The sequence below is a fragment of the Aspergillus wentii genome (assembly GCF_001890725.1).
Source record: "Aspergillus wentii DTO 134E9 unplaced genomic scaffold ASPWEscaffold_3, whole genome shotgun sequence".
Lineage (NCBI taxonomy): Eukaryota > Fungi > Ascomycota > Eurotiomycetes > Eurotiales > Aspergillaceae > Aspergillus > Aspergillus wentii.
Genome location: NW_024467834.1, coordinates 3,781,515 through 3,806,426, shown reverse-complemented (window position 1 = coordinate 3,806,426; position 24,912 = coordinate 3,781,515). Strand labels below are relative to the sequence as shown.

Here is a 24,912-nt window from a genome sequence, read left to right as displayed (position 1 = left end):
GGCATAAGCTGCATATCGAATGCATATCAGATTCAATGTATGCAGCGGTGATCTCGACGATGCCAGATGCCCAAGTTGTCTACTTCAACAGGGCGGCGTGGAGTTAGACGGTCTATCGTTGAATATCAGATCCAATGGTCTTGTTTGTAATAAACCAATTGAATTCTTGCTCTTTTCTGGGCAGAATAACAGTTTTCTGCTTTGGCGATTAGGGACGGTCCCGTGGCTGGCATGCATGGGTTCAACTCGTCGTCTGTCGCGAACACCATCCAGGACAACCACGCAGTCCATATTTTGCTATTATTCTGCTAGTACGAGATGTTTGTAGTGCTATTAAAATATAAGATATGTTTTTTTGCTGTATATATTTTTATATTGGCTTTTTTGGTGTGTCTATTTGTTCAACGATATCGATATATATTTCCGTGTAGGAAGCATTAGCACCATGTATAGACATTGGATGACAACATAGCCAAATCTACAGCTTAATTTCGAAAAAGTCATATATTTGCACATCTACGTTCGAGTATTCAGAAACGGCCACTCTAATTTCATTTCCCACCATGCGTTGATCTGATATTCCATACTCTGGTGTAGAGTAGTGGGATCTATGGAGATCATCTCCATCGCTGTTAAATAAGAAAGGTCTCTTTATACTGGTCGTGAAGCATTCAAATACTGCTGAGGAATACACATTAAAAGAATCAAAAGGAATCGAAGAGCATAATAACGTTGCAGTATAGGGAATTTATGATGTCGTGCTGTTTCGAAAATATTGACACCTGAGGCCACCAAGAACGGCGATAACGGTCTGATTTGCTTTTTCTCCAACTGCCACCATTCCAATCTTCGACTGCCTCTCTCACCACCTTCAAACTGCAGCAGATTGCGGATCAATTCTGGAATGCGGGGTCAATCGCCCTCACCTCCTCGGCTTGTCTGTCGGGTCATTCGGGTGCTGATCTCGAACCCGTATCTTAGATATGACCAGCGGGCCCGCATCCGACGTCGTTGATAATAGCACCTAGACGCCCGCCATGCCACGCCCCAAGGTCCATCCTTCTAATCGTCTGCGAGCATTCGAGGCTTGCCTTTTCTGCAGAACATCCAAGAAGCGCTGTACAGGATCATTTCCATGTCCCAACTGCATCCATAGAGGACGAGCCGATTCCTGCGTTCCGTCGAAGAAAACGGGCCCGAGCCATCAGAGCCGCCCTTCGTTTACATCTCCGTCGTCAAATGCCGCTGATTTACAGACCTCTGCTGCGACCCCAGCTTCCAGGGCCCAAGTGACCGCTGGATTTAGTCCACACAATGAAGCGTACCCACCGATTCACAGTTCAAGCCCACAACCCAATGTGTCGGCTCGTACACCCATCGAACCGGGACCGGGATCACCAGAAGCTCAGCACAGGACCCACCCCCGGATGCTGCGTAGCTTGCAGGGTGAACGAGGTATGGATATCTCCAAACAGTGTAGATAGGAATTTATCCGTTGGAGTCCAAGCAACTGACACAATCTCAATATAGTCTTCGTGGGGAAAGCCGCCTCGTTGTCTTTTCTACAGTTGCTCCGGGATACGATCACTCAGCACATCGGACCATCCCAATTCTCGCATAATGTAAGAAGCGATGATATGCTCGAGACTGAGACGCCGCATGATGTTCCATCGGATTTTGAGGATCGATTGGATCGGGACCAGAAGCTGGCATTCGTTCGGGCCTACCGCATAGCGGTAAGACTTATCTCCTACATTGTTCGGCACTTCTATCGCTTTTGGCCGTAGAATTTGCCTTATGGTTGATCGGGCATACCTGACAAGCCAAATATATAGACAAGCGGATTCATCGATGCTGTTCCAGACTCAGAGGCAACGGAAATACTAAACGAATCGAGCCACGCCAGCACAGACCCGAATAATACCAGGACAGCATTGAAAGATGTCATGGTTGCGATTGGGGCGCAGTCATGTAAGAGCTACCCTATAGCGATTCAGACAGAACGCTTCTTCTTCGCTCGAGGGCAGCGCAGGGCGTTTGCCAGCATGCTGGAGAATCCGAGTTTGGAGCTGGTTCGCTTGTTTCTCTTGATGGCATTCTATATGCTTGGAGCCTGTCGGAGAAATGCTGCATTCATGTACCTGGGTGTGGCCGCTCGTGCTTCCGTGGCATTGGGTCTTCACCAGACCGATTCTTCTGGATTGTTATCCATGATCGAACAAAACCAGAGGTAAGTACCACCAACAGACACCAGATCGTTGACACTGACCTTGGAGAAAGATCGCAGGTATGGATGAGCGTTTGCGTCTTGGACTTCCTCGTCAGCTCAATTCTCGGGCGACCATCTGCGACTGCGACCTTACGTTCCGAGACAGGGGATATTTCTCTCGACATGACCAGGCAAAGTAACACGAGAGAGTTGAGCCTGGTTGCCTCGTATCATATGTCGCTCATACTCGAGGAGATAATCACGCAGTTATACAGCGAAAAAGCTGCTTCCGCGGAGGTCGCAGAAGCTTTGCTAGAGAAGCTCAAGCGATGGAGCGATAACCTACCAGCACCATTACTCACGACTCCAAGGTCGGGACATGAGCTCTTTGCCGCCCAGGAGCGTATCATAGGGAGCTTGCATGTTGCTTGCTCGTACCATTTTGCCGTCATTATAGTCACGCGGCCGTTTTTGATATCGGCCCTCAGCATTCGACTGGCTCGGTTGCATCAAGATCTGTCAGAGACGACACTTGACCGATTACCTGAGGAGGATCCAGCACACTCCAGATTGGCTACTGGATGTATTGACTCGGCTATATACATGATACAAACTTGTTTGGAAATCCACAGATCCCACTTACTGCTAGGAAACATGTGCATTCTAAAGTCAGTATACCAAATCGAAAATATTTGAACACCCCCCGAACTAACTTGATTCCAGGGCATTCGTCTTCGCCGCAGCATTGACCCTCGGGTTCTCCATGTTCTCCCAAATGGAAGTAGATTCAACATGGGAAGAAGCATTCAACGGCGCAACCGAAATCCTCCGCATATTCTCCCAACAATCCGCCCAAGCGGCACACTACTCCGATATTCTCACATCGCTGGCAAACGCCATCGCCGAACAGCGCCAGCGACTAACCTCACACAGACGACAAAGCCGAAGCCGCTATGTTAGCAAGTTATTCACCCTGGATGGGCGAAGACCCTCCTCCCCCGAACAGCCTAGAACCCAAGAAATTGGATTCTCGCCCATGCCGATACAAAGTAATATGTTTTATCCGTGGATGCAAGGCGATCCAGATCTAGATAGTGTTTTGTCGGGCTGGGATGGTATGGAGTTGCCTCTATGGGATAGTTTCCCGTTTACGGTTGAGTCTTTTCAACTGCAGGATAGATCGAACGAGACGCCAACGGGATTGTGATTTCATCCAAATTCCTCATCTTGTGGCATGTACATTCTCTGCTACTTTGTATTCATTCAGATAACCAAGAATGGATTCCTAGACCATTATAACTACGTTATTATTAATGACCAATGCCAAATTCAACTGTAAACGCCCAATAAACGAAAAACAGAGATGAAAAACACCAAACCTCCAGCAAAACTTAAGAATTCGACTCTACATGAGTTGGTCCCGAAAAAAGGAATCAGGTATACATAGTGTGCGGCCCGTACCCCGTCGGCTACGTTCCTCCCGCTGCAGACTATCAACATCAGCGCAGGAGGATAAAATATCGTAAACACAACCAGTCTGCTCGATAATGATACCGAATCTATATAGACCAATCTACTGAAAGCGCAGAAATAAATGACTGGATAATAACAGGATTCGACCCCAAAGCCAACCCAGGCTGAAGCACCTTGGACGACTGAGGACTCAGCACTAGTTAGGTAGGTACATACCTATCATCACTAGCTAGTACCAGACATAGTCGTATATCTACTAAACTGCAAACTCTGGGTGAAAGTGCCATTCATGCCCACGTCCATATGCCGATGAAACATCGAACCAACCCATCGATTAGTTCTACTGTACACAATGCACCGACCGAAAGCCAATGCGAGTCTAATTCCAGCTAATCGGATTAGATATATTAATATCCCGTCGACTTTAATGCCGCTATATTATGTTTGCTTCATCCTGGTTGTTTCATGGTAATACCAGATATCGGGGCATTGATACCCCGAGGAGACCTCGCTGGGTATTATCCCGGGTTAGGTCAGCCTCGTGGCTTCGGGATAGTGAGGGCGGGTGGATTTAAAATCCGACTGCTTACAAGGGACTTGCTTGTATGAACATACATACACATCCTTCAGGGCTTAAGTCTTATTGTAATAAGATTTACGAAGTGGAAAAAGCTGATTTGCCATCATAAATTCATATCTCATGTTTTTATAAACAAGTATTGGCTTTCAAATGATACAAGCACCGTATCCATCGCTGCATTCCGCTTTTATTCAAATTATAATATAATTTAACCAAAGAGAGCGTCACCCAGGCGGTAGTGGACGGTCTTGATCTGGGTGTAGTTCTCGAGGGCGTACGAGCCGAGCTCACGGCCAATACCGGACTCCTTGAAGCCACCGAAGGGAGCCTGGTAGGAGATCATGTTGTAGTTGTTGATCCAGACGGTACTGATAGACATGTTAGTATTGATCAGATTGACAGTATTTGCGAGTGACTTACCCAGCACGCAGAGCGTTGGACACACGGATGGCAGTGTTGACGTTTTTGGTGTGAACGGCAGCAGCGAGACCTGTGGTTCGTCAGTAAGCGGAACGTAATATAGATTATGGGACAACATACCGTAGTTGGTGTCGTTGCCAATCTTGATGGCCTCGGCCTCATCCTTGAACTTGATGACAGTGACGACAGGGCCGAAGATCTCCTCCTGGGCAATCTTCATGTCGTTGGTGACATCAGTGAAGATAGTGGGCTGGATGAAGTAGCCCTCGTCGCCGTGGCGCTCACCACCGGCAGCAACGGTGGCACCGCTCTGCTTGCCGTGGTTAATGTACTCCATGATGCGGTCGAATTGCAGCTTGGAAACCTGGGGACCCTGGAAGGTGTCGGCCTCGAAGGGGTTGCCCAGCTTGTTGAGAGCAGCACGTTCCTTGAAGCGGGCGACGAACTTGTCGTGGATGTCCTCCTGGACCAGGATACGCGAACCGGCGCAGCAGCACTGGCCGTGGTTGTAGAAGATACCGAAGTTGGACCACGAGATGGCGTTGTCAATGTCGGCATCGTTGAAGACAATGTTGGGAGACTTGCCGCCCAACTCGAGGGTGACCTTCTTCAGGTTGCTCTTGGCAGCAGCCTGGAGGATCATGCGGCCAACGACGGTGGAACCAGTGAAGGCAACCTTGTCGATGTCCATGTGGCTGGAGATAGCGGCACCAGCAACACGACCCAGACCAGAGATGACGTTAATCACACCAGGAGGGAAGCCAGCTTCCTTGATGAGCTTGGCGGCGTAGAGACCGGACAGAGGGGTCTGCTCAGCAGTCTTGATGATGACGGTGTTACCGGCAGCAATGGCAGGGCCGATCTTCCACGACCACATGAGGAGGGGGAAGTTCCAGGGGATGATCTGACCGCAGACACCAATGGGCTCGTGACGGGTGTAGGTGAGGGTTTCGGGGTTGGTGTCGATGGTCTGACCGTGGATCTTGTCAGCCCAGCCAGCGTAGTAGCGCAAGCAGCCGAGAGCGCCAGCCAAGTCACCTCTGGCCATGACGAGGGACTTTCCGTTGTCGAGGGCCTCAATGGCGATCAGGGTCTCAAGGTCACGCTCGATGAGGTCGGCAAGCTTGTTGAGCAAGCGGCCACGCTCAGTGGGGGTAACCTTGCGCCAGGAGCCCTCGAAGGCCCGGCGAGCGGCAGCGACAGCAAGGTCGACATCCTTCTCAGTAGCCTCGTGGACGGCGGTGATGACCTTCTCGTCGGTGGGGTTGATGGTCTCGATGGTCTTGCCCTCGGAACCCTTGACGAATTCGTTGTCAATGAACCTATAAAAAAGGAAGTTAGCTGAGTGAAGTGGCAGTGGCAGTGGCCCAAGATAGGGAAGCTTACAGGCCCAAAGGCTGCTCGTATTTGACGTGAGGGGTAGTGATGGTAGTGAAGAGGTCAGACATGATGGATGGATTGATGATGGGTATCACGGATGGAGAGGAAGAAGAAGAGAGATGGAAGGAAGAGGGGAGAGCACGTTATTAAGTAGGGAACCAGTGTTGGCCGTGGAGCAGTCCATGATTTAATAATAATACGATACCACGGTAACGCCAATACAGAATATGCAGCTTCTACCAATTCTCGGACAATCATCGATCCTTCGATTGGATTCAGATTCTTCTTTTCGTCTTCTTGCGATTTGCTTCTCCCGTTCTCCTGGCGAGTCCAGCGCCTTCAGTTCCCCGCTTTGCTGTCCTTTTTTCCCGGCTGTTGATCGTGCGGGGTTCGAGCGCCACTACGACAGCGGTTTTAGATTCCGTTATTCCACGACTTTGTCTGTTTTGGTCTAATAGAGGGAGAATGGTGCTACAGGGGTGTCTCTACAGCTGTTCTCTTGTTATTTTAAATTGCCTGCATCTTGTTATGTTGATTTTGCTGTTGTAATGGATATCGCCCGAGAGTCGGTCCGACATTGTTCCGGAGGGGTAACTGCATATTGAATACGGCAGAGCTACTACTAACTACTTCCTACCTCCCTCCATCAACAATAACCTGTCGTCCCGTAGCCATTCCTCGCCGTGAATACCCCTATCTTGTCGCCCTGAAGCATCTCTCCCATCGCCGTTTCACCATTACGATACAGGCACTTATGGATCATGTGGCGGAAGTCTTCCCCAACTGGGAAAGGCAGGCCACCGGGGAGCACGAATACCCCACCAAGCTTGTTTAGCCAACCAGTCAGACGCCACTTCGGCGCAAAGGAGCCCCTAAAGTGCTGCTGTGATTGGCCGGACCAATTCAGAATGTCATAGAAAGTGTCATGGTGATGCCAAAAGGTCCCCACCCAGCTGGCCAGAGCGGGGCACTGCCAAGTCCCTGGGCGGTCTGTAACAGGATAGTGTGATTTATAATCAAATGAGCAAATGGCGATGATTTAGTGCCTTCACTATCTGGTCGCTGGCCTTGATAGATCGACACGGCCACGCCGTTCTGGGAGATTGGTTCTGCAGACAAGGCTGCCTAATGGGCCACTGTCTCCAATCATGCCAATTTGTTGAATATTGGAGTAGTCTGGCCAGGGAAGAGCGGTAAGGGATCTGATGTCCATCATGGCGTTGTCTATCCACGGTACGACAAGATTGACTACAAGGCGATTGATGTTCAAATACCCCTGCTAGATTAGACTTTGAGTCGAGATAAAGTAAAAAGCTTTCATGGTGTTGATCATCCAGAGTCATGCACCTCATATTTGTGGTTGTAGTTCGTACAGGCCTACAGGGGTCCAGCAGTAGTAGCTAAGTAGTGTAACTGACTCACAAAGTAAACCTCAACCATCATCACATCCTCTCCCAACGAAACATGCCCAAGTTCTTCTCCTCCATCTCACCAGAAATCAGCGACTGGGCGCTGCGTCAGAGCGTCTTCTTCGTCGCCTCTGCCCCTCTTGCCGGCCGTCATGTGAACCTATCCCCTAAAGGTCTTCCCGACTCCTCTTTTGCTATTCTTGGTCCCAACGAGGCGGCCTACGTCGACGCTACTGGATCCGGCAGCGAGACTATCTGTCATTTGCGGGAGAATGGCCGGATTACCGTTATGTTTTGCTCATTTGAAGCCGCGCCCCGCATCTTACGGCTCTTTTGCACTGGCTCCGTAATTGAATGGCATCAGCCGGAGTTTCCCCGCTACTTGGAACGAATGGGAGGGAAAAAGGTGGTGGGAGCACGCGCCATCATTCGTCTGGATGTTTTCAAGGTTGACCTCCTTTTAATTTTTTTTTTTTCCCAGTCGTGGCTTGACGATCCTCGTGGACGAAAGGCGTGGCATGCAGCCCACCACATTTGGGATCATCAATGCAGTAGCTCTGCCCTTCTCATGCAACCCGCTGACCGTTTCTCCTTCTTCCAGGTTCAAACAGCGTGTGGATACGGGGTTCCGCAGCTGGCGCTGGAAATCGACCCGGAATCCCGCCAACCCAAACCGTACCTCAAAGACCGCGAAACCATGGGTCATTGGGCTCGCGGCAAGGTCGACAAGAACCAGCTACGGGCCTACCAACAACAATGCAATAGCCAGGGTCTGGATGGACTGCCAGGTTTGCAGTCTGCGCAAAAGGATAACGGGCAATTGGTATGGCTGGGGCAATTGCAGAATATGGCTCGTCGACATCGTGAGGCAATCGAGATGGTCAAGACGTCAATTCTGCTCCTGTTTGTCGTGATGGCCATTTTACAGTGGGCTGGGTATTATAATGTGACGAATGCGATGAGTGAGCTGAATATTGCAAAGTCTAGGGTTTCTGAACTGCTTTGAGTTCTCGACGATACAGTAGCAGCGCTGGACGGTGTTTGCTATCTCACCACTGTTTACTGGAAAGAAATAGTATCCGAGATCTCTGAGTAGATCAAGATAGACAGCTGCGGAATTTCAATCCGCACAACCCGCACATGCTCGAGGATCCAGCATTGTGCTAATCGCATTCATACCCCTATCCCGACTGACTTTGGTTGGTCCGAATAAGATATCTTATGGAACACTGACTTGAAAATATCTGTTTCCCATATTCTATACCTAATATTTCAATTGAAGATTAACTTGTTATAAACAAAAAAGCCACTTGAAGGCGTATAGATGCAGATGGCACTTTGTCACAATGAATTAGTGGCCTGAGGCAGCAACATCATCAAAAGTGGTGTCATCCATGCAACGATCAATTTTTTGTCGATCCAAAATCAATAACTTTGAGTAATATTCCAACTGATTCTTGTAATCTCCAGAATGCATCTATCAATAATGTTGTCTATTGATGTTTACAATCGACAGCTACTAGCTAACCCCGCATTCCCCTAGACCGAGGACCGAATGATCGCCTCGGGCTTTCCCAGCAACAATTGTGCATGACAACATCACATCACAAGTTACACAGTACATCCGGCATAATTATTCATTAACCATACTGTACATCTCCTGGGCTATGATATATCATAGTAGTTTACCGCATCTTCTTTTCTATTCATCACCACCATCAGTCAATACCAGAAGAATCATCCAACAACCATCATGAGTACCAGAGAAACCCGTCCCGTTCGCATCGCAGGTAAGCCTTTGCACACCTCTAAAGTTGTGTTCCTAAACTAATTTTATGATAAAGGCGCCTCTGGCTCTAGCGCTGACCGTCGTCATGCAATGGCCGAATTCGCTCGCAATCACCCCCAAGACCCCGTGGATGTGATCATAGCCGACTTCATGAGCGAAGCAAACATGGTCACAGCCGCGGGACGTCGAGTAGACCAGCAAAGCAACCAAGGCACAGGAGCACCAGTTGCACCGGGGTATGAATTAACATTTTTGCTAGCCCTCGAGCCGGCTCTCAATGATATAGCCAAACATGGCATCAAAGTAGCGGTCAATGCAGGAAATACCGACACACGAGGCCTCTACGATGTGGTAACGCGCATGGTGCAGTCGAAAGGATTGGACTTGAAAGTGGCTTGGGTTTCCGGTGATGAAGTACTCTCGACGGTTAAAGCGTCGATGGAGTCGGGCAAATCGACGTTTAAAAATGTCTACACGGGCGAAACGCTGTCTCAGTGGTCTTTTGAGCCGATCTATGCGCAGTGTTATCTAGGAGGACTCGGTATCGCCGCGGCTTTTGCGCAAGGTGCTGACATTGTCCTGTGTGGACGAGTATCGGATGCATCGCCGGTGATTGGGGCTGCTTATTGGTACCATGGCTGGAACCGGCATGATTTGGACAAATTGGCAAATGCTTTCGTGGCTGGCCATCTAATCGAATGTAGCAATTATGTCTGTGGTGGCAATTTCACTGGTTTCAAGATGCTGGAGAATTCCGGTGGTGATGGCTGGTCTAACATCGGATATCCCATCGCGGAGATCTCAGCCGACGGCCAGGTGGTCATCACGAAACAGACATATGCTACCGGAGGCGCTGTCACTGTAGACACTTGCTCCTCCCAGCTGCTCTACGAGATCCAAGGCCCCTACTACTACAACTCAGACGTTACCGCCGTGTTGTCCGACATCCACTTCGAGCAACTGGGCGTCAACCGCGTCGCCCTGCGCGGAGTCCGCTCCGCTCCACCCCCGCCCACCACCAAAGTCGGAATCACCGCCCGCGGCGGATTCCAAGCGGAAGCGCTGTGGTATCTCGTCGGCCTCGACATTGACGCCAAAGCACGCATGCTGGAGTCTCAAATCCGCCGCTCGCTCGCCCCGTACTCGTCCAACTTTACCGCCCTCACCTTTTCCACTCTAGGCTCGTCCCCGGATAACCCTAGAGACCAGAACAGCGCCACCGTCACCCTGCGCATCCTCGCCCAAGCACCCAAAGCAGAACACCTGGCCCCGAATAACTTCCTCCGCCACATCTCAGATAACATCATGCAGGGCTACCCAGGAGCAACCTTCAACCTCGACCTGCGCACCGGCTTCCCCAAACCCGTCTACGAATACTACGTCTCCCTCCTCCCCCAAACAGACATCAAACACGTCGCCCATCTCCCCTGGAAGAACCAAACCATCGACGTCCCCGCTCCCCCAATCACCCAGAATTTCCCTCCCCGCCAACCATCCCAGCCCATCACAGCATCCCCATCCAACCCCACCACCGACTTTGGCCCAACCACCCGCGGTCCCCTGGGTTGGATCGTCCACGCCCGATCCGGCGATAAAGGCCCCGACGCAAACTGCGGCTTCTGGGTCCGCCACGCAGACGAGTACGTCTGGCTGCGCTCGCTGCTCTCCATCCCGGGCTCGCGAGACCTCCTCGGCGACGAATATAACGCTAACCCGTCGTTGGAGGTTGAGCGGTTTGAGTTGCCCAATCTGCGGGCTGTGCATTTCTTGTTCCGGAATTTGTTGGATAGAGGCGTGGGTGTTACGACTACGGTGGACTTTTTGGGAAAGAATGTTGCGGAGTTTTTGAGGGCGAGGTGGGTGGATTTGCCGGTTAGGTTTTTGAATCGGGGGAAGTTGTAGTGGTTTTGTTTCTTTCTTTCTAAATGCACATGGTTGTTGAATTGTACATAAATAGCTATAAATAGTGGAATAGTGATTTGGTAATGTTTGCTATTATCTGTCAATCCCAGTACACCTGATACTCGAACATATAACGCCATTAATGCAACAATCTATTTGACGGTCATTGGAAATCCATTCTACCATTACCCTGTCATTGGTCAACTAACCATCCATATGAGAATCTACCTCCGTCTCGCGGAACTGGGCATAGGCTCAAATGCATCGTCGTCATCGTCATCACTAAGTACACTGATGCTCCTGGTCGTGCGACTGGGCCTCGCTGATGATCTCGCAGAACTAGCTCCAGCACCCCGCCCACCAGCCTGTGATTGTGACCCCGTAAAGTTCAGCGTTGATTGTGTCGGTTTTGCCCGGGTGCCTGCGGACCGACGGGACGCCGTTCCTCCTACGGTGTTTGATGAGGGGGCGGGGGAGGGGGCGGTCCGCGCGGTCCGACGCTGGCTGGTGGTCGTTGATGCAGCAGGTTTTCGGGCTCTACTTGTTGTGGATGGTTGTTTGACGAATAGAGCTTGTGAGTCGTCGTCTTCTTCTATGTCGGATAGAGCGGCGGCAACGGCGTCATCGTCATCGTCGTCGTTGTCCAGCATGACAACGTCGTCTTCTTCTTCGTCATCGGATACGGGCTTGTTGCGACCCCTTGTAGTAGTTTTGGCTGGGGTGCTCTTTTTCGCAGGTGCCTTTGTTGTCGTTGTAGTCTTGCGAGAACTAGTGGTTGCTGCTGCTGCTCTTCCCCCTCGGCCTCTCCCTCTAGCACGGGTAGACGTGCCTCTAGCACCTTTTTCTGTGCCATCTTCTGCCGCCTCTTCTTCGTTGGGATCGTCACCTTCATTATCGGAATGGATCAAGGCTCCTGGCTGGTCCTCCCAGACACCGTCAAACTCCGTGTCCCAGCCATCGGGCTTGGGCTTGAAGCGCTTCTTTCCTCGGGTTGTTCGTTTTTTGATTCCTTTGGAAAACATGTCCTCCATTTGATTGCGGTATTTATCCATGGCGTTCTGTAATGAGCTCTGGGCCCTTTCTTCGTCGTCCATGTCATCATCTTCGCGATCTAAAGCCATCAGGTGCTTGATTTGGCTTTCGAGCGACTCATTCACAAACATTTCCATAGCATGCTTGTCATCCTTGTCAATGAATTGAGCAACTGCGTCCCCAAACGAATTCTGCGGGAGAATGCTTAATGACTGCGCAGAGAGAAATTCGCGCACCAATTGCTCCACTTTCACCGTATCCAGAGTCGAGAGCTGGGACATCGCGGCTTCGTCAACGGCATTGTCACCTTTGCGTGTTGTTGTATTCTTCTTCTTGCGATAGAATTGCACAACATCGTTCACGTTGGCAACCTTGCCCACAAAACGGTTCGAAAATCTCTGGGGGTTCTCGCAGTCATAGCTGCCTCCTTCCGGCGTGGAAATTTCAACACGCAGTCTCACTAGCGGTAGTGGTGTTTCTCGCTCTTCGTCTTCCTCGAGGTCATCTTGGGTTTCCAGCCACTCGGCCTTTGCTTCTTCGATGAGTTCCTCGACAATAGCCATGAGGAATCGTGTTACTTCAGTGCGGTTGTTCTCTTTACGAGCTAATTTCTGAGCACCTTTCTCTTCGGAGAGAATAATCTCCCTCGTTGCAAAAGGACGCACTGTTTTCAAACGAACGGGCTCGTTTTTGAATTCACGACCTGTGACGCTGAGAATCGACACATGTTTGGCCACTGCTTCGCCTGGGACCAAAGATGTCGCGACTGATGATCCGGGTTGCATGACATGGAAGTTCGTCTCGGGGTTGAGCCTGGGATTGATCAAGCATTCGTGCTCGTGGCCCCAAATGACAAGATCGAGGAATCCTGGAAGAAAGTTCTCAGGAAGGTAGCCTGTCTCTGTGTATGCATGATGGTTCTGATGAACGGACATTAAGTTGAACCAATCATCTTTCTGTATGGAGGGCTGGTAAAATTTGACCTTGCCGTCTCGAAAGGTCCGGAATAGTCGTTCATCTCGAACGTTACTCATTCCGTACAAAGCCAGCTTCGTTCGCCCTTTCTGCAACAAGACCGGTTTAATCTGGATATTATCTGACTCTGGTGTCCGGCCGTAGTAATTTATCAAACCAGAGACTTGTAGCAGGTCCAGTGCTGCCAGATGACCCTCTCCCGAAGGATCGTCATGATTACCATGAATGGAAAAGATAGGAATCGCCACATTGATGTCGAGATCCTCGTAGTTAACGTGGTTGAAAGCTCCTTGGAAGTTTTCACTGGCATCACTGAGCATTTCCAGCTCACATGGCTTGTCTCCAAAGCAGTTCATCCGGATTGAGCGCATAACCTGGTACATAGACTTCCGCGACGGCTTGTTTTCATGAAACAGGTCACCTGCGAGAAGCACCATGTCCACATCTTGTTCCTTTGCCAGGCACATCACCTCATGAAAACTCTTCCAGCTGTCGTCTCCCCGTATAGGGTCTCGTTCATTATATCCGACATGGTTGTCAGTTGAGATGAGGATGCGGATCGTTTCCGCCTCTGTCTGAATCAGTAAGGGCATCACAAAAAGCATTGAATGATGGAGATTTCTTTACCGTTCAGACCAGGCATTTTGAAAGAAGACCTGGGAGGGAACTAGAGGAAATAAGATAGAAAGAAAATCAGAACAGCTTGTTGACAAGCCAAGCGTTAAATAGCCGTCAGATCTACAGTGCAGCTGGGTGGTGCTGCCTAGAGAGAAGACACAGAAAATAATGCAAGGTTATCATGCACTTGAGGAAATTATTTCGCCTCTGCCATCGCAAATCAGCGATGTAAATCAGTAACAGCCCCGTACACACTCTCTGTCCCAGTTCTTTAATTGCTTCGTCATTGATAAGAAAGAGGCCTCTTTTCGCCTGAGTCGCGTCGCCGTCACGTGTCGCGCGGACGCGAAACTCTCCTGCCGTTCCCCTCCATTGCCGGCTTTCTGGTTCCTCTTCGACTCTTCTTTATTCCTCTCCACCCAGAAATCTCATCGAGTATCGCCTTCGTGACCCTTCCACCCCGTCCTTCATCCCGATTCTCTCCCCGACTGATCCAGAATCTTGTCCTGGTTCAGTCGTCTACGTTTTCTCCGTTCCCCCGCGAAACCTTTTTATGCAACCAGCGTCTCCCGCAGTATCTCAACATACTCCCCCACAGGACTCACCTCCCTTAGAGCCAACTCTTCGCCAGCATGGACATGACTTCTGTGGTGACCACCCGGTCTCTGGCCCTCAACTCCATGAGGGAACCGGAGACCTTTCAGAAGTCGTCCCTGGCTCAGCGGCGAATGAGGGACACTCGCCCCTGAACTCCGACCGGTCCGCTCCATCGTCGCCATTTGTCAATCGCCACAGCCCGTTTGAGGAAGAACCATTCTATTCTACCCCTGAGAAGCAACAAGAAGCCGAATTCAAAATGATGACTTTGTCAAGTCAACCTCATGTATCTCTCGAGGCCTTTCCCAATGGTGGGTATGACTCAATCGTATTGAGAGCGATAACTAATTACATAACTACCAGAGGTGTTGACTCACATCCTTTCTCACCTGCCCCCACCGACCTTGTCCTCAATTGCGCTAGTGTCTCGTCGTTTCCACAATCTTGTTACTACGCCTCATGCCTGGAGAATCGCTTTCTCCCGCTACTTCCCTGGACCGTTTAGCGTGGAAAATGCCGATGGATTGTTGGCGTCTAATGCGTCGGATATATTGTCGGATAGACGTTTTTTCTCCAGGCTGACTGCGCTTGCATCCTGGCGAAGCGAATACATTCTTAGAACGCGCCTGTTGCGATCACTATCTCGGGGCAAACCGGCGGATTTCGAGCCACACAAGAGACATGGCACAGTCCGGTCGGCTAGTGTTAAAAACGGCAGCGCAGTTGTCACCTATACATCTCAGCTGCTCTTCCCCGTCAGTCATGTCAATGGTACATTTGGAAACGATGAAAATGGCAAAGAACCAGTGTTCATACATGGAGCTGCTGAACAGGGAATTGCCTCGGCCAGTGATCCTTCGACGGTGAAGGTCGGTACATGGGGCTTATCAGATCATCAGATGTTCCGGCACTTCGCAGATCTATTTCCTGGTGATGCTGAATATGGTCTTGGACCCGGGAATATTGTAGGACTGCCCAATCGCATGGATGTCAGTCAGCCATATGGCATGGTCTATGGCGAGGGCTGTCCGCAAGGTCGAAGTTATTTTATTTCATCAGCCGAGCTGCGCGGACGATTCTTGGGCGGAGCCGAGTCGAGTTCGCAACCCCAGTTGGGCATCCCTTCCCTAAATATGATCACGACTGCGGTAACCGCCGTGTGGATTGCCAAGTCGTCTGAAGTACTCAAGATGACCGGAGGTCTGGTAGGCATGTTGTCTGGCACGTCTTCTGGTATCCTCACCGCATATGCTCTGGGTCCCCATCCCACGTATGAAAAGCGATTCGAACGGGGCCAGCCAACTGCAAAATGGGTTATTTCTCCCGGCGTTCCTCTTATCGCTATTGCGGTTGACGACAATTTTTCCCCTGCGCGATACAACCGTCGGCGGATTTGGGCTACGGTTCTTAATGCACTGGGAGAAGTGTTTTATCTTACCGATCTGCCGCGCCAACCTGATACCGTCACGAAAATGAATGTTGAAGAATTGGACCAGCTCGCTTGGAAGACTGGCCGCAGTGTTCGCTGGGAACTAGCCGAGCTGACTAGGCGTGTTGCAAGACCGGACCCTTTCAGCCGGGAAGCTGTTGATGGCAGTTATAACCCTCGGTCCTCGTCGGATTCAATGAAGCTTGACGAGAATCAATTAATTGCAGAAACGAAGGAAATTGAAAAGTTTCTGACCTTCAAGCCCAAGCATTTCCGCAAAGTTTGCGAGGGATGGGACATGAGGCGTGATATGAAAGTCGATTTCGCTGGTGACGATGGTCACGGTGCGGGCGAATCAATTGTGGTTATTGCACGGGGCATTGGTGAAGACGAAAAAGCTTCGATCCGGCGGCTGACGAGAAAGTCACTGAAACTTAATTTCAATTCACATGTATCGCATCCTGATACATACCCTCGTGTCGCCGAGAACCCACCACGCTCAATCTTTGGTGGTCCCGCGAATGCCCCGATAACACCTTCCTCAGGAACTCCCGAAAGCCTACCACTGTCTAGAGCATCTGGCCGTCTTGGTGACCCGGTGTGCTCTGTTGCGAATACTGAGTGGCACGACTCTAACTTTACATTTGGCGATCGAAAATCCGTCCAAATTACCACAAGTGCCTTAGACTCATCCACCTACGCTTTGCTTACTGGTGATGAGGACCCTATCATCGCAATGTCGGGAAGTTCAACAAACTCTTCCGTCATGTCTTCGCCATTGCCACACATGAAGCAGTCATCTACAAACGTAGAGATACCTGGACAGCGCGCACGGTATATGGCTATTGGAACTGCGACGGGAATGGTTTTCGTTTGGGACATACGTTCGCCAACGGCTCGAACCTCTGAGATAACTAGTACTGTCTCTCCACTTCGAATCATCCACACAGATTCACCACAGGTCTCTTGTGTTGCGCTGACGTCGTTGTATCTCATACATGGCGGAAACGATGGGCTCGTACAAGCATGGGATCCTCTTGCATCATCTACGGGACCTATTCGGACTCTGAACTCCCGCTTCTCTTCGCGTGCTCGTCGTCGATTGGTCCAGGCTGAAGCGTCAATCCAAGGAGTGGGAAATAATTACTTTGCAACGGGTGCTATTTGCCTTGACCCTGACCCTACCGTCCTGAGGGGGATGGTTGCACTGGGAACGCACCTGCGCTATTGGGCCTATAGCTCGTCTGCGGCAGATCAGTATAAAACCAGCAAACGTCGATGGCGCCGTAACCAGAAAGGAAACAACCATTCGCACGAAGGCCAACAACGGTACAACAACAGCGGCCGCGGGGCTCTCGTGGACCACATCGAGGATGAAAAGGTGGAGATGGAACGACAAAGGGTGGCAGACGAAAAGGAAAGAGCGCATCTGAGCAACCGCTTTGGGGTTGATCTTCTCGGCCCAGATGTCAGCGAAGACCAGCTCCTTGCTTATGCTCAACTGCTGAGTGAAGAGTCCTTTGCCGGTGATGTTGTCAAACGAGGTGATACTGTCAACAGTTCAGTTGCCAGTACTTCCTCTAACGATACTATCGGGCAAAATGATAGCCTCTTCACGGTGAACGAGGCCTCTTCGTCATCGTCCCCTTACCAGGACACCGTCGGAGATGACATTGCCCCAGACATTGCCGAAGCGATCCGACTCAGTCTACTCGATGAAGGACCGTCCTCATTTGAAGCGTCGTCTTCCATTCCTATCAAGTACACCAAAGACGCCCAATCCAGCCCAAGCGATCACCCGCAGTCTGAGCCAGATGCCGCGGAAAGCAGCCGACAGCAAGAGTTAGATGATTTAGAGTTCGCAATTCAACTAAGTCTGGCCGAGGAGAATAGTCGCGAACAGGCGGAAGCGCAAGAACAAGAGGAATTCCCTGCACTTCAAGGGATGGCGCAGTCCCCAGAAAAGGCTCCGGGCAAGGATAAAGGCAAGGGAAGAGCTTTGTGATTATATTTTCCGTTTATGTTTAATTTTTTTTGATTTATCTGTTTTTTATTATGCATTTGCAATATCTTTTACTACGCATAGATTATATTTGTCTTATTAACATTGGCATATATATTGTCATTCTATATCCGTGTCCGATAATTTACCAGATCATTTATCAAAAAGTTACGGCTGTTACAGAGACGACAGGTGGGGGACATGGGGAATCCCTCAAATCTATGTTGATTTGAAACTGCAGGGGAATCCCTGGTGGCCATCTTCAATGACATCATTTATGGATTATGGATTATGAGTTGGCAGGAACTATCCGTATAGGGTTTAGGGTTTCCGCCCCACCTGAACCCTGATGAATGCAGGGAAATGAAACAGACTCCACTTTTGGCATACTATTGGTGCAGAAATGCTAGCGAAGTCTGAAACTTCCGCGGAAAAGATCCATAATTTGGGATTCAATGAAGGGTGTACCCCCTAGTGCAACGGTGTCGCCGTGTCTGGGATAGCAGCAAACTATGTACAAAGTGGGGGAATCATTTCGGGGCAGAATGGTGCAACTATCTAAAAAATTCTATCCTAACAAAACACGTCATGGAAGGAGACAAGCATTCATAGAAAAAACAGAAAAAACATATACATTCCAGCCAGATTTTTGAACATGTCTAATCTTTGTCGTGTACAAACCAACGTAGCAGGCCATCTGCTGCACGGTCGCTTGGGCTGCGGAATGCTCGAGCGTATCGAAGACAATTTTTAGTCCTGGGTAGCAGTAAGAACATAGTAGAAAACTCAACGATTAAGCGAATCACAGCATAACAGCAGCAAAAGCGGCGGTACCGCTGAGCAAGCCGAAGAGCAGAGAAGTCGACTGCTTTCCAGCAGCGCCAGTAAAAGGAGTGGCGCTGGCGCTGGTGCTTCCACTGCTAGAAGGGGAGCCGATGCTGGAAGTGGCAGAGGTACCGGATGTACCGGATGCACTAGATGTGCCAGAGGATCTAGAGGATCCAGAAGACTCGGAGCTTCCAGATGTGCTGGTGCTGGGGCTGGGGCTGGTGCTGGTGCCGGTCTCACTTGGGGTGTTGGACTCGCCATCCTTCAAGACATTCAGCTTGACTCCAGTGACCTCCTGGCCCTCGTGGTTGTAGATCTTCTGGGAGATAGAGGTGGAAGAAACAGAGACCAGCTTTCCGGTGTTGGCGTTGGGGAGACCGTTGTCGATCATCTGCTGGACCTTGGAGGGTCTGGCGGGGAGGTCGAAGGAGTTCAGGAAGCTGGAGTCAGTGATGAGGTCGGCGCTGCACTTGGTGGGCTTCTTGGAGGTTTGGGTCTTGTTGGAGCTCTGGATGGCGCTCATGTCCAGTTTGTTGTACTGTGTCTGGAGGTTGTCATAGTCGACGAGCAGAGTCGCGGTGTTGTTGTCGTTCACCTGGACCAGACCGTAGTTGTTGTCCTCTTGGGTGTATTCGTACACCAGACCACCGGAGAACGCCTGGGACATCTCCTCGCTGTAGAGAGCCTCGACCTCAGTGAAGTAACGGGGGGTGACCTCGTTGCATCCATACTCGGAGAAAAAGACGGGCAGGGAGGCGTCAGAGAAGTCCTTGGTGAGAACGTTGTAGCCACTGATCTTGTAGCTGGAGTTTCCGCACCAGGAGTACGAGTTGAGGCCAAAGAAGTCAGCGCGAGAGCTGGTCGAGTTCTCCAGCTCGCACGAGAAGTAGTTGAGAGTGTCGGGCAGAATTTTACGGACATCAGCAGCGGAGTAGCCAACGGGGATGCTGCGTTTCGCATTCTTGGCGATGTAGTCCTTCATGTCACGCTGGATGGCCTATAGAACATGGTTAATCATGAGCGCAACGGGTCGTAGACAGGGTGGATGACATACGCGAACATAGGCGGGGACCTCGTAAGAACTCTGCTCGTTGATGACTTCGTTTCCTGCGAAGAAGGCGAGAGTGTTGGGGAAGTTCTTGAAGGCCTCGATGACACCGTAGACCTGCTCGAAGTAGGTCGGGTTGTAGGTGGATACCGGGTCGGTTCGATCCAAGTATCCACCGGTCAGAGGGGAGTTGACGTCCAGGATCATGTAGATACCGGCGGCGTTGAAAATGGAGGCACACTCGTCGTGGTTGAGGCTGGGCTCCAAGTTGTAGATACGGATAGTGTTGATCTGCAGTCAATCATTAGGGCATGTACAGCCTTGTGGGGTTGTGATGGATTCTTACGCCCAGTCTCTGCATGAGAGCAGCATCCCGCAAGCAGGCATCCTTATCGGTGAGAGGATCTTTCTTCTTGGTGAAGCCAGAAGAGCCACCGGGCTGATAGCTGTTGAGAGAGAAGACGATGAGCCATGCCGCTTTCCATAAATTTTGCCAAAGTAGATGAAGCCTTACTCAATACCGATGATCTGGAAACGATCCTTGGTCTCACTGTTGACAAAGTCCTTTCCATTCACAGTGATGGGGGTGACAGCGCTGGCTGTGGTCGCAAAGGCACAAGCGGCCGTGAGAAGACGAGCGTAAGTCTGAATAGAAGTCGAGTCAGTTTGGATGTTTTTTCGAATACAATGAGATTGTATAGACAAGCGGAGTGTCGGAAACTAACAGAAGGCATATTGATGTACCAGACAGTCAATATGTATAGCGATAGGGAACGACGGATTAAATTCGAACTTTGAACAAGCGAGATAGAGGGGTCGCAGAGGGTAAAAATAGGCTATCAAAGAGCGACTGCGCAGAAGCGCGAGAGAATGACGAGTGGGCGTCGATGGAATGCAGGAACAAAAGTAAGGAATGGAATGACGGGCAGGCGAAACAAGATTAAATAGATCAAGGAATGACGAGAGAGAGGGATAAGAAAAGAAACGAGCAAGTCTGAGGTGAGACCGTGAGACCGTACACTGCCCAGTTATAACAATTAATTAAACCGTATCACGACTAGAGCGCTGGGCGCCGCAAAAACGAACGGAGTCAAGTGGAGAGCGACTAACCTGTGGCTAGGGATGGCGGCGCACCCACCAGCACCAGTGTCTCAGACTCAAGGGTTCACCATTACTATTCTCAGGTAGTTTGCCTGTTCGTCCCATTATTTGGGCAGCAGATGGGTAGACATCGGCAGTGGACTAAGACAAACTATCGTGCTTTCCGGTACGTGCGCACGGAGTGGAATCATCGGGAAAAAACAACCATCTCAATCTAATTGGATTTCACCCTGTAGTATACTGGTTATCTAAAATACAGCTGAGGACTCGAACAGGAGTGAAACTAACCCAGACATTTCCAGTCTGTCCAGGTCCAGAAGAAACGAAAGGGGCGCAACGCATCAGAAGGGCAAACACGATGATGAATGAGAAAAACCGTCATGGCGCCGAGAAATACCAAGATAGTCCGCCACGCCGGCGGCCAAGACAAGATGCAAATATACAGGGTAAAAAAAAGTACACGATTAGTGGAGATGCTGTGGATAGGATGGAGGATTTTTGGTGTAGCCGTGGACGATGACCAGCCCCGGCCCAGCGTCAATCGGGAAATGGAAGATACGGCCCCATTGGGGGGCCAAAGTCTTCTAGAGGTGAATGGAGGGATGGCGAAGGAGAGCGAGGAGAGTCCGTCTACAGAGGCATTTATTCGACAGCGGGGCCTTCGGGGCTACCACTCTCACCACCAGTGAAGCTGCCCAACTTGAGACCAGCGTCCATGGCGACCATCTCCGCCAGGATCTCCAAAATTTCCTTGGGAACGGTCTTGTCGTATATCGAGATCAAGTCCTTGGGCTGGGGGTAGACCTTGAGGGCCTTGTAGAAAGCCAAAGCAGCCTCCACGTTGTCTGTGCCTAGCGAATGTGTGTGAGCCACCGATGCTTTTCTTTATTTTCTTTTTCTTCCTAATTCTTTTCTGCACCCTCCGGTTGCTCCGGTGGGAAGGACAAAACAACATACCTTCAGCGCAGAGAGATTCTCCCTTGGCAACTTGGGTCATGAAGTAGGTCTCCTTCTCTTCGAGGTCAGCTGGGAAGCCTTCATCCTTGGCCTTCTGGACGGCCTTTTTGATGGCTTCGCGCTGCTCGGCGCCGTGAGCCTCGGCTTCCTCCTTGACAGCTCTGGCCATCCGGCGGTTGTTTCGCTTCAATGCTTTGCGGAACTCCGGGTCGGTCTGTCTCTTGTGGTCAAAGTAGACGGCATAGGCTGTGCGGAACGAACGTATTAGTATTGGTCGTACCACAGCGCGATGCCTGTAATAACATTAATCCTTACCCAGAAGACCGGTCAAGAGAGTACCGGCGGAAGCGGCGACCAAAGTTGAGGTTCTCATGGTGAAAGACGAAAAAAAGGTAAAAACCGGAATTAATTAAAAGAAGGGGGATTAGAATACAAGAAGAGGAAAAAGGAAATAAATGAAAAGAGACCCCGGAGGCGATGGAAGAAGAGGTGGTCTTTTGGGTGGTGAATGATGCTCAGCTCGTCCGGCCGGCTTGTTGTTGGACTTTGACTTGCGGCGATAATTTTGAAGCGGATGATTGTTGTTGCGCCTCGGCGTTTCTGTCCCGCTTGAGAGACCAGCGTTTCATCATCGGCCATCCATCCGCCAGCTGCTTGCTTATCCTGACACCCTCGCTGCATTGTGTCTCATTTCTCTTCTCTGGCAGTCTATCAGGATAAGCCATATACCATGGAAGGCCGTGGCCTAACTCTCCGCAGCAAGTCGCGTCGTGCTCGACCCCAGATCAGTGCTCCGAAACCCATCTCCGGACCTCTCCCCTCGAACCACAAGTCGCCCGATTCCAGCCAGAAGTCCGCGGCGTCGGGTTCCCGCGAGCGCCCTGCCACCAATGATGCAACTTCAGATCTGGTGAAGCGCAGATATTCAACCCGGTTTAACCAGGTTCCCGATTTCGATGCCAGTGCCCCTCCGGTTCCTAGCCTTCCCCAGGTACCAGCCAATTATGGCGGCCTAGCCCCCCCTCCAACGGGCAGAAAGCAGTCTTCGGACTCTTCCCACCCCCCAAAGGTGGATTTGAATGCTTTGCGGGACCCTAGCTTACCAGTAGATCGATGTGAGTGTCCTCCGAAAGCACCGTTGCTATGACCTATCCAAGTCACCACTAATCCGGGCACTCATATAGATGTTGCTCATCTTCTCGCAAATGCCTCAGAAGAGGAAATTCAAGACTACCAAACTAGCCTCCGGAAGGTTAAAAACAGGACGTCTACCGATCTCCAGCAGAACGTATACCAGAATCGAACCCAGTTCATCAAGATCAGTAAAGAAGCGGAAAAGCTCAAGGGCGAAATGCGGACTTTGCGCACTCTGATGGCAGAGCTTACAACAGCCTTGGGGCAGACCGCAATTGGAAACACACCGAATCCCATGTCCCCCACGATAGATGAGCGTCTTCCCAAGCGACACGCCAATCGCAGCTCTGTCGCCAACTTGGAGAGCATGTGGAATGTTCAACTCCAAACTCTGTGGAAGACAGTGGAAGGGTCGCAGAAGTTCTTGCCTGCGGTATCGGGTCGGCATATCGTGCTGGAGACTGGCAATTGGGTTGAGCTGGACTCCGCGACCTGGAAACCGAGGCGGCCGGTTCACATTGTGCTTTTGAATGACCATATCTTGGTCGCGGCCAAGAAGCGGAAACGGGTAGACCCGAGTAACCACCGAGGCCCTGTCCCGACTAAGCTTGTGGCCGAAGAGTGTTGGCCCTTGCAAGATATCGACATGATTGATCTTGGTGCCAATCTTGGCACTGGCGTGGACCGCGAAGAGGCTGAAGATCGTGGCATCGCAAATGCCATCAATATCAGAGTGGGCTCTAAGCCATTCACATACCGTCAGGATAGGAACAACCCCGTGAAGAACGAACTGTTAGGTACATTTCGCAAAACGGTGGAAGACCTTCGACGTAATCTCCGATCCGAGACAGAAGCAGCTAGCAAGTCCAATGACTCTTTCGGTTACCTAGGCGGGAGGCACTCGTCGTACTCACCCAAGCCAGAGACATTCGATATCAATGACAGCCTTCGCGATAAACATGAACTTCGTATCGATGTGGATGGGAAGCAGCAAAATCTTCGCTGGGTTGAAGGACAGGTAGATGAGCTTGACATTGATATCGCCCTTCAGCGATTCGAAGAAGCTGTTGCTAGCATTGAACGGCTCAGGAAGCTGGCCAAGGGCTTGAAAGGCAATATAGTCGCGCAGGACGTGATAAACCTCAAGGTCGATGAACGAGCAGCCAAACTGGCCGGTGTCTTGTCTCGGGGACTGGTGACCACTCACTCATTCCCGAATGCCACCAAAACAAACGTCAATTGGCTTACCCGCTTGGGATTCGAGGATCAAGCACGTGAGGCCTACCTCAAAGCTCGATCTGAAGTGGTTTCTAAACGAATTCGGTATGTTTATCTCTGCGAGCCGAAAAAAAAAAAAATCCAACTAACAAGAAAACAGCTCTTGCGTTTTCGAGGGAGATCTTCCGCTTTACATCTACCAGATCTCATTTGTTTACTTCACCCTGATCAAGAATACTATCAGCATCTACCAGCAATGTTTTCCATCCGTGATGACCAGCGCCTGTATCAAATGGGCCAAGCAACACCTGGACGGCTTCAACGCTCTCCTCGCTAGGCAACTTAGCAGCGTTCAGCGCGGCACCACCGTTTGGCAGAAGTGCATCGACGGTGTACGAGACCAGGCTGGTCTTCTGATGGAAGTAGGCGTCGATTTCACCGACCTGGTTGGCAGTGGGTTGGATGTTAATGGCGAAATCAGCGAGAGGCCGCAGATGACTCGTTCCGAATCACTTATTTCAGGACTGGCGAATACTGCCAAGGAATAGATAGTCGAACTATCACTCGTTGTAATGCCAGCAGCAGGGAAGACTTTAATGAATTCATCGATTATTGAGATTGTGTTTATTTATGTTTTCAGCATCTTTCCAAGATGCACCAAGTCCTCTTCATTGAATAGTAAAAACGGCGCAACTCCAGCAATATATATTAACGGTTTGGCGATTGGTTGGGTGGTATTCCAAGGAACTGTACGGGTAAATTCGCTAATATCAAAAGCTTCTAGCTCCCCCAAAATTTTACAAAATATACA

General features: G+C 50.5%; 9 protein-coding genes across 9 annotated transcripts; 5 read left to right on the top strand and 4 right to left on the bottom strand.

The window, feature by feature from the left end:
* Positions 1–870: 870 nt before the first annotated feature.
* On the top strand, positions 871–3,553 carry ASPWEDRAFT_39514 (Zn(II)2Cys6 transcription factor). Its single transcript, XM_040835102.1, has 5 exons — positions 871–1,455; positions 1,531–1,736; positions 1,836–2,230; positions 2,281–2,877; positions 2,933–3,553. The coding sequence occupies exons 1-5, from the start codon at positions 1,038–1,040 to the stop codon at positions 3,414–3,416; spliced, it is 2,100 nt and encodes a 699-aa protein (XP_040691445.1). The 5' UTR covers positions 871–1,037; the 3' UTR covers positions 3,417–3,553.
* Positions 3,554–4,470: 917 nt separating this feature from the next.
* ASPWEDRAFT_171232 (aldehyde dehydrogenase family protein) lies at positions 4,471–6,130 on the bottom strand (the record flags this gene model as incomplete). Its single annotated transcript, XM_040830745.1, has 4 exons — positions 4,471–4,630; positions 4,683–4,752; positions 4,803–6,004; positions 6,069–6,130. The coding sequence occupies 4 exons, from the start codon at positions 6,128–6,130 to the stop codon at positions 4,471–4,473; spliced, it is 1,494 nt and encodes a 497-aa protein (XP_040691444.1).
* A 1,347-nt stretch (positions 6,131–7,477) lies between these two features.
* On the top strand, positions 7,478–8,910 carry ASPWEDRAFT_39513 (pyridoxamine 5'-phosphate oxidase family protein). The gene is made up of 2 exons (XM_040835101.1): positions 7,478–7,919; positions 8,073–8,910. Exons 1-2 carry the CDS (start codon positions 7,527–7,529, stop codon positions 8,475–8,477), a joined length of 798 nt encoding a protein of 265 aa, XP_040691443.1. The 5' UTR covers positions 7,478–7,526; the 3' UTR covers positions 8,478–8,910.
* A 314-nt stretch (positions 8,911–9,224) lies between these two features.
* ASPWEDRAFT_27121 (acyclic terpene utilization AtuA family protein) lies at positions 9,225–11,162 on the top strand (the record flags this gene model as incomplete). Its single annotated transcript, XM_040832954.1, has 2 exons — positions 9,225–9,261; positions 9,316–11,162. The coding sequence occupies 2 exons, from the start codon at positions 9,225–9,227 to the stop codon at positions 11,160–11,162; spliced, it is 1,884 nt and encodes a 627-aa protein (XP_040691442.1).
* Positions 11,163–11,386: 224 nt separating this feature from the next.
* On the bottom strand, positions 11,387–13,812 carry ASPWEDRAFT_50846 (MRX complex nuclease subunit; the record flags this gene model as incomplete). The annotated part of the gene is made up of 2 exons (XM_040837506.1): positions 11,387–13,740; positions 13,797–13,812. 2 exons carry the CDS (start codon positions 13,810–13,812, stop codon positions 11,387–11,389), a joined length of 2,370 nt encoding a protein of 789 aa, XP_040691441.1.
* A 528-nt stretch (positions 13,813–14,340) lies between these two features.
* ASPWEDRAFT_107168 (F-box and WD domain protein) lies at positions 14,341–17,818 on the top strand (the record flags this gene model as incomplete). Its single annotated transcript, XM_040827867.1, has 2 exons — positions 14,341–14,695; positions 14,748–17,818. 2 exons carry the CDS (start codon positions 14,341–14,343, stop codon positions 17,816–17,818), a joined length of 3,426 nt encoding a protein of 1,141 aa, XP_040691440.1.
* Positions 17,819–18,617: 799 nt separating this feature from the next.
* gel2 (1,3-beta-glucanosyltransferase gel2) lies at positions 18,618–20,425 on the bottom strand (the record flags this gene model as incomplete). Its single annotated transcript, XM_040832953.1, has 5 exons — positions 18,618–19,640; positions 19,698–19,982; positions 20,038–20,137; positions 20,206–20,336; positions 20,417–20,425. The coding sequence occupies 5 exons, from the start codon at positions 20,423–20,425 to the stop codon at positions 18,618–18,620; spliced, it is 1,548 nt and encodes a 515-aa protein (XP_040691439.1).
* A 1,009-nt stretch (positions 20,426–21,434) lies between these two features.
* Positions 21,435–22,122, bottom strand: ASPWEDRAFT_171226 (TOM complex receptor protein TOM20; the record flags this gene model as incomplete). The annotated part of the gene is made up of 3 exons (XM_040830744.1): positions 21,435–21,643; positions 21,750–21,995; positions 22,065–22,122. 3 exons carry the CDS (start codon positions 22,120–22,122, stop codon positions 21,435–21,437), a joined length of 513 nt encoding a protein of 170 aa, XP_040691438.1.
* Positions 22,123–22,479: 357 nt separating this feature from the next.
* On the top strand, positions 22,480–24,649 carry ASPWEDRAFT_50842 (exocyst subunit EXO84; the record flags this gene model as incomplete). The annotated part of the gene is made up of 3 exons (XM_040837505.1): positions 22,480–22,864; positions 22,934–24,206; positions 24,262–24,649. The coding sequence occupies 3 exons, from the start codon at positions 22,480–22,482 to the stop codon at positions 24,647–24,649; spliced, it is 2,046 nt and encodes a 681-aa protein (XP_040691437.1).
* Between the last annotated feature and the right edge of the window lie 263 nt (positions 24,650–24,912).